A 15,679-nucleotide genomic window follows, 5' to 3' on the forward strand; every position below is an offset into this window, starting at 1 on the left:
ATCCAGGTCATCGTAGTCAAGGAGCTTGCAAAGAAAAGCGTCTGGACTTCTTCTTTTTTTTTTTTTTTTGCCTGTCCCGTTTGGCTCTTTTGCCATCAGAATTGTTGTCTAAAGGCAAAGAAAGATGCCCAACGGATTTACTTTACCAAATTGACCATCCCAGCCTTGCCGTAATGGTCCATTTGATTCACCTTTTATTGTTCATTTTATTTTCACTTACTGAATACGGGACAGACTTGACTGGGGGAAAGAAGGGGAGAGAGAAAGAGGGAAAGAGAAACAGCTGAGAAGAGGGACAGGGGAGAAGGGCAAAAAACAAAAACCAACAGAATGAGCAGGAAAAAAAAAAGAAAAAGAAAAAAAAATGCATATATCAATCACCTGGATCACCTGCTGAGAAAGAAAAAAGAAAACAAGCAGAAGAGAACAAGAGTAATAGAATAAACAACATCACAATGATATATGTATCCAAGGTTCGACTAACGGACGAACTCTCCTTTCCAGCACCCTGGCATAGACTTTCCCAGGGAGGCTGAGGAGTGTGATTCCCCTGTAGTTGGAACACACCCTCCGGTCCCCCTTCTTAAAGATGGGGACCACCACCCCGGTTTGCCAGTCCACAGGTACTGCCCCTGATCTCCACGCAACATTGCAGAGGCATGTCAACCAGGACAGCCCTACAACGTCCAGAGCCTTCAGGAACTCGGGGCGGACCTCATCAACACCAGGGGCTCTGCCACCAAAGAGTGACCTCAGTGACCTCGCCCCCGGAAATTGGCGGGTCATTCCCCTCATCCCCAGACTCTGCTTCCTCCTCGGAAGACGTGTCAGTGGGATTAAGGAGGTCCTCGAAGTATTCCTTCCACCGCCTGACAATTTTCTCAGTCGACGTCAGCAGCGCTCCGCCAGCACTTCAGTATATGAATGCGGTTTTCGTCCTGGTCGCGGAACACTGGACCAGCTCTTTATCCTCTCCAGGATACTTGAGGATGCATGGGAGTTTGCCCAACCAGTCTACATGTGTTTTGTGGACTTGGAGAAGGCATTCGACCGTGTCCCTCGGGGTGTCCTGTGGGAGGTATTGCAGCAGTAATGCGGACGCTGCACCGGTCCGTCGTGGTGAAGAGGGAGCTGAGTGTAAAAGCGAAGCTCTCAATTTACCGGTCGATCTACGTCCCTACCCTCACCTATGGCCACGAGCTGTGGGTAGTGACCGAAAGAACGAGATCGCGGATACAAGCGGCAGAAATGAGCTTCCTCCGAAGGGTGGCTGGCCTCTCCCTTAGAGATAGGGTGAGAAGTTCGGCCATCCGGGAGGGGCTCAGAGTAGAGCAGCTGCTGCTCCACATCGAAAGGAGCCAGCTGAGGTGGTTCGGGCATCTGACAAGGATGCCCCCTGGGCGCCTCCTGGGTGAGGTGTTCCAGGCATGCCCCACCGGGAGGAGGCCCCGGGGCAGACCCAGGACACGCTGGAGAGATTATATCTCTCGGCTGGCCTGGGAACGCCTTGGTATTCCCCCGGATAAGCTGGAGGAGGTGGCTGGGGAGAGGGAGGTCTGGGCCTCTTTGCTTAGGCTGCTGCCCCCGCGACCCAGCCCCGGATAAAGCGGATGAAGATGGATGGATGGATGGATGGATGGATGGACAATGATATATGGGAATATGACAGTAAATACTAAATATTAAACATTATTGTGCAGCACATAAGATCAACAGAACACAGTGTGCTTTGAGGTAGGAGCCAAAAAGGGTGTAGTTTGTGGGTGTGGTCACCCGTGTGTACACCTGTGAGCATGGACGCGCTTGTTTTTTTTTTTTTAAAGGTTCCTTCATGTAATGATCTGCTAGAGGGTGTGGGGGGGCCACAGCCCCGTCCTCCAGGGCATGAAGCAGGTATGGAGGAGATCAAAACTCCAGACATCCAGAGGCCCCCAGAACACAAGAGACCAAGGAAGACCAACAGAGGGGCAGCCGCGCCACTGTCCCAGAAAGAGCTGAGGAGAGTCCCAGATGAGGGCTCACTCAGCAGAGCAGAAACCAGGGGGAGTTGCAGTGACGCGCCCGTGAGCTCCGCCGGCAGCCAGCCGTGCCTGAGTGACCGAGCCCCAGGCCGAGAGGCTGGGGACACCCCACCTCCGAAGTGGCCCGAGCGAGCCCCAGGCTCCAGGCCCCGATAAGCGGCCGCCAAGGAGTGAGCCGGTGTTTACCTGGACGCCCATCCCCGGACACAAAGAACCACCAACGCACCGATGTCTGAGGGAGTCCGCCACTGGCAGGGGAAGTGGTGGTAGGGAGATAGGCCTCCAAACCTTGGAGGGCCTGAGATGTCCCCAGAGAGGTGGCACCTGACACCCAACCTGACATATAGACACAGACATACAGGTACACACAGATACAAACATCCATTCCCACCCTCATGCTCTCATATACACTTACTCCACACTCAACCAACGTGGAGACAGAGATAAAGAGACGCTGTACACACGATCACACTCCCCAAGCGTACTCTACAAACCGGGTCTAGGTACCCTTGCCCCTGGAGGGGGGAACTGCACCCAGAGCCAGGTAGTGTTACCCTTTTCCCTGCGGTGGGGGGTGGGGGTGGGGGGGTGGGGGGGGGGGGAGGGGGAACATCTCCTGGGTCTAGGTGCAGTTTTCCCCACTGGGGGCAAGGGTACCTGAACCTGGGTATAGAGCATGTTTGGGGAGTGTGATTGTGTGTACAGGTCATAATGCTTGACATTTTATATTCATTTAAAAAGTGTTGGTATTAAAAGACAAAAGTCAAAATACAAAAGATTTCAGGGCTGCACAAAGACCCAAGTCAAAGGAGCTTGCAAAGAAAAGCGTCTGGACTTCTTTAAGTTGCTTGAAGACGTTTCACCTCTCATCTGAGAAGCTTCTTCAGTTCTAAGGTCAAATGGTGGGGAGTCCCAGATTTAAACTTAGTGGGAGTATCCACCCGCAGAGGGACAAAAGGACCCCCTGATGATCCTCTAATCGCCTGAGCCAAGGTGTGAAACCGGGTGTGGGTCCCAATCAGCCAGGGTGAGCTAATTTCAAGACTTTGAAAAGGACAAAATCATTGACTGCCTTACATATCACCGCCTTTACCCAGGGGATGCCATACCCTGCATTTACGGACTTCCTAAAATCCACAAAGAAGCTGTCCCACTCAGACCCATAGTCAGTAGCATAAACTCAGCCACTTATAACATTGCTAAACACCTTGCTACCATCCTTGCTCCTCTCATGGGGAACACCCCACACCACATCAAGAACTCCACCGACTTCACTGACAAGGTCCAGAAACTTACCCTGGATCCAGATGAAACCATGATGTCCTTCTATGTAGTCTCTCTTCACTTGCATACCCACCACGGAGACTGTGGAGACTGTCAGAAAACGACTACAAGAAGACAGCTCCTTGGAGGACAGGACCAACTTCACACCCGATCAGATTTGCACACTGTTAGACCTCTGCCTCACCACTACATATTTCAAGTACAACGAAGGCTTTTACAGACAAAAACATGGCTGTGCCATGGGCTCCCCCGTGTCACCTATTGTAGCCTACTGTCACCTACTTCCTCCATGTAAAGGTTTTACATGGAGGAAGTGGAAAGGAAGGCTCTTGGCTCTTTCAAGGGAAGAGTACCCAGCCACTGGTACAGATATGTAGACGACACCTGGGTCATAATCAAGACACAAGAAGTGGAATCCTTCACTGCGCACATTAACGCTGTGGATAAAAACATCAAGTTCACCAGGGAAGACACAAAGGACAACTGTTTGCCTTTCCTGGATTGCGCTGTGCACATTGAAGAGAACGGCAACCTCAACAACGAAGTTTACCGGAAGCCCACACACACGGACCAGTACCTCCTCTTTGACTCCCATCACCCTTTGGAACACAAACTTGGAGTAATTAGGACCCTACACCACCGGGCAGAACATGTTCCCTCTAAGCCTGAAGGAAAAAAGAAGGAACACACACATGTAAAGGAAGCACTCAAAACGTGCGGCTATCCTAAATGGGCGTTCTTAAAGTCAGCAAAGAGGCACAGAAAAGAAGATCAGACACCAGAGAGGGAGGATAAGAAGGACAGACGCAACAACATTGTCATCCCCTATGTAGCCGGTGTATCAGAAAAACTCAGGAGAGTTTTCTCCAAGCATGACATCCCAGTGTATTTCAGACCCAGCAACACGCTCAGACAGAAACTGGTTCACCCGAAAGACAAAACTCCAAAACACAGACTTAACAATGTGGTGTATGCTGTACAGTGCAGCGAGGAATGCTCAGACCTCTACATTGGAGAGACCAAACAGCCACTTCACAAGCGCATGGCACAACACAGAAGAGCCACCTCCACAGGACAAGACTCAGCAGTCCATCTGCATCTTAAGGATGAAGGACACTCTTTCGAGGATGCCAATGTTCACATTTTGGACAGAGAGGACAGGTGGTTTGAAAGAGGAGTGAAAGAAGCCATCTATGTCCACTGTGAGCGACCATCTTTGAACTAGGGCTGCCACAAACGATTATTTTGATAGTCGACTAGTCACCGATTATTTTTGCGATTAGTCGACTAATCAGATCATCATCCATTGAACGTAAAAGTACAGCTTATTGCACCAGCAGCATCTGCTCTTATATAACTATCATTAGCTTACAGCTTTAAGTGTTTAAGGTCTGTGCTAACTAAAAATAAAGACAAGATGATAGTTAATTGAATTCTAATTAAATGTGCAGATTGTTTCGGTGGAGTTTAATAAACTCAGCCGATTTACTCAGGAACAAATAAAATACTGAAAAAAGCCAAACAATAACATTTTTAAGTTATCTAAGTGACTTGTATATGTTTAACCTGAGTAGGGCGGTGGGTTTGAAAACGATCTGCCGGGAGTCCGGTGCTCTCATGGCCCCCGGAGCGCTTTTGAAAATATGTGGTGTCTTGATAAACTGAGCAGATATTTGAGGTTTACACAGCTACATTCTCGCCTGAAAATATGTTAAACGTTTATTTTGTGACCCAGAAAGAATAATAAGAGTAATATTAAAACTAACTAGCTGCCGCCATTGTTGACAACTGCGCTGGGCCGCGCTATGAATTCTGGGACACAGTTTCTTCTTCTTCGGGGTTTAACGGCAGCTGGCATCCTTGTACATGCAGTGCTGCCATCTTCTGTTTCAGTCCGTTATTACACTCTTAAATCCTGCCACTTATTCCTGCTTTTGGGATCTTACAAAGCTTCAAATGACGCGTCGACTATTAAATCAGTCGTCGACGATTTTGATAGTCGACGTAATCGTGACTAGTCGACTAATCGTGGCAGCCCTACTTTGAACAGAGGCGGGGGTTTACGACACCAACTGTCTGCCATCTATAATCCAGTTTTGAGTTCCCTCCCCAGACGCCTTAACGCCCACTCACATCCTGGGCCATCTGACCTCGGGAATTCGCATGATAAGGTGGGGCCAGGTTTCACAATGAGCTCACCCAAAACCCTGGCTGATTGGGACCCACACCCAGTTTCACACCTTGGCTCAGGCGATTAGAGGATCATCAGGGGGTCCTTTTGTCCCTCTGTGGGGGGTTACTCCCACTAGGTTTATATCTGGGACTCTCCACCATTTGACCTTAGAACCGAAGAAGCTTCTCGGATGAGAGGTGAAACGTCTTCAAGCAACTTAAAGAAGTCCAGACGCTTTTCTTTGCAAGCTCCTTTGACTTGGGGCTTTGTGCAGCCCTGAAATCTTTTGTATTTTGACTTTTGTCTTTTAATAACAACACTTTTTAAATGAATATAAAATGTCAAGCATTATGACCTGTACACACAATCACACTCCCCAAACATGCTCTATACCCAGGTTCAGGTACCCTTGCCCCCAGTGGGGAAAACTGCACCTAGACCCAGGAGATGTTACCCTTTTCCCTGGGGTGCAGACAAGCAGACCGCACCCGGCGCTGCAGCAGCAGGGAGGCCCAGACCCATCTGGATCGGTGCAGCAGCACCGCCCAGCCCCACAGATCCCGGGGTGGCCCACTCGACCCCACCTCAGAGAAAACTGCAACCATCCCATCATCCAATCATCTCCCAGACTACACAAGACAATAGACACCCAGGTTAAGTTCATTCTCCACCTCTCCTCGCAGTATTTTATTTTTTAATGATCACTCTCCCTTTACAGTGTTTTTGTCATTGCATTGTATTTATCTACAATGTAGATAAATACATTGTAAATACAATGTAGATTCTATGTAGATTCTACATTGTATTTATTTTACACTTCACAGAGTGGTTTTAGAATAGTAGTATCAAATGGAGCATAACAGAATACATTAACTTCTATTGTCTTCTTCATGGCATGCACCCAATGCCAGACATGCATATCTTTGAAAAGCACAACAAAACATGAACAGGGAAGTTACACCAAATGCAGTCAGGAGAAGGGTTCATTTTTCACTTCTGAAATAACATCAGTGACACAGTGCACATATTATTTCCTATGGAATGATGTCAGTGTTATTAAGTTTACAGCAGTAATTTTTTTTTAACTAAGTTTCAGTATTTGAGCACAGCCTTGATTTTAGAGGGATATAATAACCTGAGATCTTTTACTGGGGATCATGAGTTTCAGACCGTCCCCTGTAACCATGGTTACTCACTGTCACACGTGCTCCTGTCACACAATTTGAGAGGAGAAAAGCAGCCTGATGTCACTCTGAGCAGCTGCACGATTTACACATTTGTGATCATTTCTTGTGTCTGTCTCATGCCCCGTGTCTGCTGCTACTGCAGCAGCATCCAAAAAAAGAACTAATAAAAAAGAATTCTTGAGTGAAAACAATGTGTAAAGCACACGTGAAATCACATGTTTGGTGTGTTGTGTTGATTGTTTGAAACCTGACCGAAAAAGCATGACTGATTAATAAAACCTTTAGTTTCAAATGAAATTCTATTCATTATTTGATCAGAGTAACGGATGTGCATTTTGACAGTGAGCACTTAGTTCTGTCGCTGTTTTCTGACATTTTCTGCTCTGTGAAAATATTTTTAAGGGTTGCAGGTTCTGTTGACCTAAACCTACTTTGAGTCATACATTTGAACAAGATGGAAGAGACGGAAGCAACCAAATGTTGTTCATTTCAGTTTTGGAGAAGTGCAGAAAAAAACCTCCCTAAGTTTAAAACTAGAATCAAATGAAACCCAGTGTGCCCACCACCTCTCCCAGAAGACTAAGCAAGGTGAAAGTGGGTAAAATTAGGAGCAGAAACCACTACAACGGTCGTTCTCAGACTTAGGGGCAGGCCCCACTGGTGGGTAGGAAAGTACTACATGTGGGGTGTGGACAACAAAGGGAAATATATGAAGTGAAACTAAGTTGTATAAAGACTGTTGTATAAAGATTTTTTTCTTAGGGCAAATACATGTACATGAGCATTAGTGGGTGGGGAGTGGACTCTTTCGGTGTCACAAAAGTCCACTACTCTGCATTTTCTGCGTAGATGTGAAAAGCTTTTACAAACAGTCTGCTAAGTAACACGACTTGTCGCAAAGCTCATCAGCAGAGTTGACAGGTTAACTCTTCTTGAAGATGAACACCAGGGGGAGGTGGAGGCTTCACTAACAGGTGGGAACAGCAGAACTGCTCTCTGAGCATGTCCTAAACCTGTGACAAGAAGACAAGCTAATCCAAATGCCAACCCATGAAATGGGAGACATTGTTTACTGGCTTTGAATGTTCAAATTTTACAACTGCAAGAAATGTTACGTCTCTCATTACTTCAGTGTGAATAAAAGTAAGCTAATACCAAAGTTGTTAAAATGAATTAGGGGACACTAAAACAAAATATAACTGTTTTTTCCACCTTGGAAATATTCCCATCTTTTATTTATTGGAGATTATGTATCGGAATTTCAGGAGCAGGACCACGCCTCCAAACACGCTCCTTCCGGCTGCCATCTAGAGTCACAGCTACGACAGTGCGACTCTAGGAGCCTGTGGAAAGGACTGCGGACTATAACGGACTATAAACGACCAGCTTCTTCAATGATGAATGCCGATGCTTCACTGGCTGATGAGCTGAACACGTTTTATTAAAACAACAAACGGCTGCGCGTGCTCGGAGTGCACCAGTGAAGAAAATGCATTCGTCATCACAGAGCATGCCGTGAGGAACACCTTCAGGAGGGTGAACACCAGGAAGGCAGCAGGACCAGATGCAATCCCTGGCCGGGTCCTTAGAGCCTGCGCTGATCAACTAGCACCGGTGTTCACGGAGATCTTCAACCTCTCCCTGGCCCAAGCTGTGGTTCCCACGTGCTTCAAACGGTCCATTATTGTCCCTGTTCCAAAGAAACAACAGCCCGCTTGCCACAATGACTACCGTCCAGTAGCACTGACTTCAATTGTGATGAAGTGTTTTGAAAGACTGATGAGAGATCACATCACTTCTTCACTTCCTCCCACCATCGACTCACTTCAGTTTGCTTACCGGACTAATCGTTCCACAGACGATGCCATATCTCACCTGCTCCACACATCCCTGAGTCACCTGGACACTGGCAGAGGGAATTATGTTAGGATGCTGTTCGTGGACTACAGTTCAGCATTCAACACAATAATTCCCTCTAAGCTTTTCACCAAGTTGACGGATCTAGGACTCAGCTCATCACTGTGTCAGTGGATCCTCAACTTCCTCACAGACAGACCCCAATCAGTGAGGGTAGGAAAACAAGTCTCCCCCTCCATCTCACTCAGCACTGGAGTGCCTCAGGGCTGTGTTTTAAGCCCCCTGCTGTACTCACTGTACACTTATGACTGTGTAGCCACATCCGACACCACCTCCATTGTCAAGTTTGCTGACGACACTGCTGTTGTGGGCCTGATCTCCGACAACATCGAGACGGCCTACCTGGAGGAGATTAGGAACCTGGAGACCTGGTGCCAGGAGAATAACCTCCTCCTAAACGTCAGCAAGACTAAGGAGCTGATCGTGGACTTCACTACAAAGCAGGCGAGGAATTACAAACCCCTCATCATCAGTGGCACGCCAGTGGAGAGAGTGGACAGTTTCCGATACCTGGGTGTCCACATCACTCAGGACCTGTCATGGTCCTGTCACATCAACACCCTGGTTAAGAAAGCCCGTCAGCGTCTCTTCTTCCTCAGAAGACTTAGAGACTTCCATCTGCCACTGAAGGTGCTCAAGAACTTCTACTCCTGCACCATCGAGAGCGTCCTGACGTCAAACATCTGCACCTGGTTTGGGAACAGCACCAAGCAGGACAGACGAGATCTGCAAAGGGTGGTGCGCTCGGCAGAACGCATCATTCAATCAGAGCTCCCTGACCTGCTGTCCATCTACACCAAGCGGTGCAAGTCCAAAGCTAGGAAGATTATGATGGACCTCTCCCATCCCAACAATGGACTCTTCTCACTGTTGAGGTCTGGGAAGCGCTTCCGCTCCCTTAAGGCCAAAACAGAGAGAATGAGGAGGAGCTTCTTCCCCCAGGCTATTCGGGCCCTGAACCAGGTGTAGGACTGGACTCTCCCAAACACGTCACTATAAGACTGGATTCTCACACACGTCACCACACGCACCACCACACATTTCCTATAATCCTATAATTCCTATAATTTATAATCCTTATCTTTATAATCTCTTCTGCTATTTGCACATTCTTTACTGTAAATTCCTAAGTTAATTTGTAAATTTTTGTAGTAAATTGTAAATATTGTAAAACTTTTCTTCTGTCATTTAATGGTCGGGCATTGTACAGCTACAAGCATTTCACCCCCATGTCATACTGTGTATGGTTGTGTGTGTGTGACAAATAAAATTTGAATTTGAATTTGAATTTGATCTATATAGGTTCCCCTAGTTCTGCAAGCTGATCATTCTCGTTTACACGCCCCACCCTGCCTCCCTCCTTCTTCTCCATTCTTCAGCTTCTTCACTTCTATTCAGTACATGGGGATCTGCCAGGCCCGGGAGCCATCGCCAGTCCTCTTCGAGGCCTTCCCCAAACTGCAGCTCAATTCATGTCAGAGCATTCACTTTTTCCTACTAAAACGCTGTCAAACATAAATGAGGACGTGGGCCCAGCTAGTGAAATGAAATAAAGGATGAGACAGAGATGATATTCTGATTGATGAACGTTTAATAACATTTATCTAATTTTGTAACCTACAAGATGATTTTGAAATTCTGTCCCAAATCATTAAAACGAAAGTTAGAATTCAGTAAAAGGACTAGATGTTTCATTCCCTGACAATGCATAGCTTTAAATGGAGAAAATCTTGGGGGATGGCTGTTATGAGGAAAAGCAGCCCAGAAACTTTACTAGCGGCACACATCGTTGTGTGCCTCAACTTTTGTTCTTTTACCCAAGCTAATCTGCCCTTTTTCCTTGGTTAGGTTTAGAGATTAGAGATCTGATCTAAATTATCATGTTAAAATTTGGGACACATCGTCAGTAGTGAACCTTGGATTCATAGGGTGTTTCGGCCATTATCACTAGACACCCTCATCCAAGGAGGCCCTGCCAGGGTTGATCAGGCCCCAGAGTGTGTCAATGGTTTATGTTAAAATTGTTATTTTTCTTCTTCTTTTTGCTGTTTAGTTTTCTATAGTTTATCCTATCTATTCACTGCACCTGAGAAATACTTGCCTCTTTAACATTTATGGAGCCTCATTTCTTCAAAGGGACAGAAAAGGTGATAGAGAGGAGTAAGACAAGTAAGTAAGATAAGATAGGAGAAAGCAGAGAGGAGATCTGGAAGGGGGGCGCCTGATCTGGCTTCCCACACCTCCTCGCTGGATCGGGCTGTACGCTCTACCTCCCCACTGCCTCCCAGAAAAGGGAAGAAGAGCAGAGGGGAGAAGAGCGGAACATTTTTCTTTCTTATTCTTTCATTGAGGTTTCATGAGGTTAGTTGCACAGTCCCCAGGAGGCCCCGAGACAGCTGTTTCAGTCAATCGGTAAAATTTCTAATGTTATGTTTTACCCTTTTGACGCCCCCTGTTGAGGCAGGCCCACCACGGGTCGATCAATCCTGGGCGTGTGTCTCGCGGTCAGCTGACTGCCTTAGCTGCCCAAGTGATGTCAGCCCTTTTTAGCCATAGCCAGTGACTGGTCCTCTCAGCAGTGTTAGCCAATTCTCTTATAGCTTGCCGTTGTGCCTGTTCTCTGATCCCAATCTCTCTAAGCAGTTTTGCTGTTGTACTGGCAACAAAGCCCCTGCACCCCACTTTCCGCACCTTGATCTTCCAGCCTCTGTCCTCTGCCCTCTGCCTCAGCTGCCAAGTTGGCAAAATACTGATATATGTGCGTTTATAAAGCTTGGCATCAAAGTGAGGAAACTTTACAGCTAAAAACCAATATTTCAGATTTAACTCCAGGCACTGATGGAGCGGAGCGTATGTACATCTATAATGTAGCTTCTCCTTAACAGGTGAGATAATGATAGAAAAAAAAGTGTTTGGGGGTTTTTTTTGGGGGGGGGGGGGGGGGTGTCACACCAGAAAGTCACACCAGAGGACATTATGTCACACTAAGGGACAGAAATGGTGCTGATGGCCCAAATATGTGACATATTTATTTATTTAAACGTTGATAGAGAAAGTCATTCTTTGCATCAACAATACATCAATCAAATGTACTGATTGCAACAAATAAACTTTTACTTATTAAATGAGGCCTAATTTTCGGAAAGAACGTTGACTCTTCGTAGCTCATGCACTCAGTCTCTTGATTACATTCACGTCTTTGAAAAATGCATTTTAATTTTACTTTAAGAAATATGCAAAACATTAATGAATATAACTTTAGTTAAAAATGCACTTTTAGAGCTGTTATTAATTAAACAGTTAACACACTTTCCAGTTTCCTTCAGCCTTCTTTTCATGATATTTCTTTGGAAAATAGTAGACAATAGGTTAATGTCAATGTAATAAATTACCAAAGTGGATCCTAATTTGCTCTCTATCACTTCTTTTTTTTTTTATAACTCTTTATTTTGTACTTTTTCCTTTGTATTACATACGGACAAGACAATAATAATAATAACACAACAACAAACACAAAAAAAAAAAAAAAAAACACGAGAGGTCCCGCCCTATAAGGCTGACTGAGACTTATAAATTATCCATTTTGTCCACTGTTTTCGGTGTTTGTCAGATTTCAGTCTCAGAGTGTAAGTCATTTTTTCCATTGTATATATGTCCTCGATTACGTCCATCCAGTCTTCCAGTTTTAAAGGATCGCTTTTCAGCCAATTCTTTGTTATCACCTTTTTGCTTGACAACAACATAATCTTAAACAAATACCAGTCCTCCTTTTTTACATTTTCCCATATTCCAAAATACATTACTCGTGCCTCACACAGTACTTCATACCCCAGCACCTTCGTCATTGTTGCCGCGATTCTTTCCCAATATGATTTAATATATTTACACTTCCAAAACACATGTGAGTGATTGGCGTTCCAGTCTCCACATAATCTCCAGCATTGTTGGGGTGTTTTCAACTGCTTGCTTTTGATATACGGAGTAATAAAAAACCTAATCACATTTTTCCAACCATATTCTCTCCATCGTCTAGAGCTAGTGGAGTTATGCTGTGTGAGACATAAGGATCGCCAATCATCCTCTGACAACTCAATTTGTAGTTCCGATTCCCACTTTTGTTTAATATATAATGTTTCATTCCTATTCGAATTTTGTAGGCCATCATATAATTTCGACAGAATTCCTGATGGAAGATTTTTATATGCACCTGTTATTGTTCCTATTATACGATTTCTTTCTCTCGAGAGCTTCTTTCTAATTTCTGTATTGTAAAAGTGTCTTAATTGAAAGTACCTAAATAAATCTGATTTATCCAATCCGAATTGTTTCTGTAGATTCTCAAAAGATTTAAATGTTGTCCCATCTATTAATGTACACATTGCTGTAATTCCTTTATTGACCCATCTTAAAAATGTGCTATCCCATTGTCCACTTTGGAATTTTCGAGAGTATGCAGGCCAAATCAGCAATTTACAATCTTCTGTAATTCTATATTTCTTCATTATTGTCCACCAGAGTTTATAGTCACTTCTTTATAGTCTCTTCTACTCATTTCTCCTTCAGTTCTTTCTTCTCCAAATAAGTTACGCACTCATCACACTTGTGCACTGTTTATAACCGTGGCACTAATAACTTAAGTGTCATTTACACAACGCTTTGTAATTATGTTGAGAAATATACATTTTAAACATAAGGTCAACAAAACTTAATCTGTGTGAGTGTCATGGGATTCACGTGGCCCCTCAGCTACATGACCTTGAATGGGGCCCTTTAGCTAAATATAGCTGTCCAATTGGAATTACCCAACTTAAAATTGTCACACCATTGACAGACATTTCTTAATTTGTTATTTTATTTTTACAAATAATATTACATTTCCAAATTTTTAGAATTATATGTATAGAAAGAAACTATTATCTTTTACTGGAATAATTCTCTGCCTGTTATTATAACAGACAGAGCTATTGAACTATGGCTGAGACAATCACACAACGGGGCGATTGTGAGATTTGGTACAAAGTTTTTAACAATTCAAAATGAAGTCAAGTCCATTTAGAGCAAATTGTTCATTTAAATTTTCAACATTTTATGGCATTTACAATGAGGAAAATTTGAACTACACATATTTTTGTCCTGCAAGACAGTGAAAATGCCCCGTCAAAAACCTTATGTCCGGAATAGAAACAAGATTTCAAAAAAATGCTGTCACCTCCCTAAAATAAAGTTTTAAAAAGTTTTTCCCACCCTGAAGAGAAATTAATGTTGATATTTTTGCTGTTTTGAAATTCTTCCATTGATTTCAGCTCAACATTATTAGCACGTCTCCCATCTTATAATGTCTGCTTTAAGTTTTATCAACGCTGATCTGTGTGACGGATACACAGGTGGGTGAAAGGTTCAGCAGCCTTGGTGAGCAGCATGTGATAGGCCTGTCGAAACCTGCGATTCATGACAGCATAGAGCACGGGGTTGATGCAGCTGTTGAGCCAGGTGAGGTTGGAAAAGAACATGTATAGTACCTGAGGGGCATGGTTCTGTTTGTCGGCTGTGTTCAGCAGCACAAAGGGGACATAGCAGAACACAAAGCACAGAAAAACAGTTAAGCACATCCGTGTTATGTGCTTAATTTCCTTTTCATCCACTGCAATTGTCGAGTGTGATGCCAGCATTGCATTTGTGGGAGTAGGTGGTGCAAGGTCAGCTTCAGATGTGGGCTCAGTTTTTAAGGTCTTAAGTGAACTTTGAGCAGACTGGCAGGACTTTTCACCAGCTGCCTCTATACCCTGAGCAAGTTCTGCCTGGCCGTACGTGTTTGTTATGACAGAATTTACACTACTATCGTCAGTCTCTTGAGCTGGTGTTGGTTTCCTCCTGGATGACTGTTGGCTGAACCTGTAACGGAGCAGCGCTTGTGATGCAACCAGAACATGTTTGTAAATGAGCAGGTAGAATGCACCAACACAGCTCAGGCCAACAAGAAAGCTGAAAACTAGCAAGATGGTGGTGTAAGGACGACCCCGGGTACGATGGAAGCTGCATGTGCACACCTGTGGCACAAACACATAGACAGACCAGAGTGGACCAAAGCTGACCAGGCCGAGTGCCCACGCAAAGATGATGAGTAAAGTAAGACCGTGGTTAGAAAAAACACGGTCAAACACAGCTCTCTTTGCGACCAGGAGATATCTGCCCACTGCTACCAGGCAGAGGGTAATGATGGAGACAGAGTTGGAGAGGAAGAGGAGCAGGCCAAAGACTCTGCACCACAGCTCACTGCTGCGCCACCTGAGGTGTAGATAGGAGTCGACGGAGATGGGCTGCAGGATGGTGCAGTACAAGAGATCAGATGCAGCCAAGTTGACAATGAGCACGTTGAAGCGAGTCCTCAGACGTGGGTCAAAGGCAAAAGCCAGAACAGTCATCAGGTTCCCGACCGTACCCGTGATGGTTACAGCACATCCCAACAGCACAGCAAAGTACCGGTAGATTTCAACAGAAGGACTGTGGCAGGAGAGAAAGTCCTCGGTGTGGTTTGTTTGATTCCTCAGCATTTTGTCAACTAATATAAACAGAAGATAGGAATCAGAATATAAGTAAACAAAATCCTGTTGCCTGCCCTCACCTCAAAGATTTTCAATGTCAGCTAATCCTTGAGGTTTCAGGCAGTGCAGTGAAGTGAACAAATGTAATCATTTGGTTTTTGATGGTTAGTAAAGAAAAATAATTATGAACAATTGTAAACAAAACAGTTCAACTATCTGCAGTGAAACTGTTCTCAACTAAAACAAAACTTCTGTTTTTGCCAGAGGAAATGACTAGTTACCAGCTTATTCAGGAACAGATGGTTAAATATTGTAATAATACTTTATTTATTATTATTATTAATAATAGGCTATTAAAAGAATATCTCCCTCAACAAAATGCGGTAACAAAATAGACAAAACCAACAATCAGCGTTTACTTTTATTTTAACTTAACAGAAAGTTGATAAACTAATTGAGGTTTAGTTTCATAAGAACTCTAACCTAGGTGATATTTTCAAAATTCAGACTTTCAAACATTTCTAATGAAAAGCGTTTAAATTTTCTCACCGTGAA

At 44.6% G+C, this 15,679-nt stretch overlaps 1 protein-coding gene across 1 annotated transcript; it reads right to left on the reverse strand.

Moving 5' to 3' along the window:
* Positions 1-13,673: 13,673 nt before the first annotated feature.
* On the reverse strand, positions 13,674-15,133 carry LOC113022022 (G-protein coupled receptor 84-like). The gene has a single exon (XM_026166983.2). It carries the CDS (start codon positions 15,131-15,133, stop codon positions 13,937-13,939), a length of 1,197 nt encoding a protein of 398 aa, XP_026022768.1. The 3' UTR covers positions 13,674-13,936.
* Positions 15,134-15,679: the final 546 nt, after the last annotated feature.

Source organism: Astatotilapia calliptera, chromosome 5, assembly GCF_964374335.1.
Source record: "Astatotilapia calliptera chromosome 5, fAstCal68.1, whole genome shotgun sequence".
Lineage (NCBI taxonomy): Eukaryota > Metazoa > Chordata > Actinopteri > Cichliformes > Cichlidae > Astatotilapia > Astatotilapia calliptera.

Excerpts from the sequence above, each read along its gene's own strand:
- LOC113022022 (XM_026166983.2), bottom strand. The coding sequence starts at position 15,133 with ATGCTGAGGAATCAAACAAACCACACCGAGGACTTTCTCTCCTGCCAC.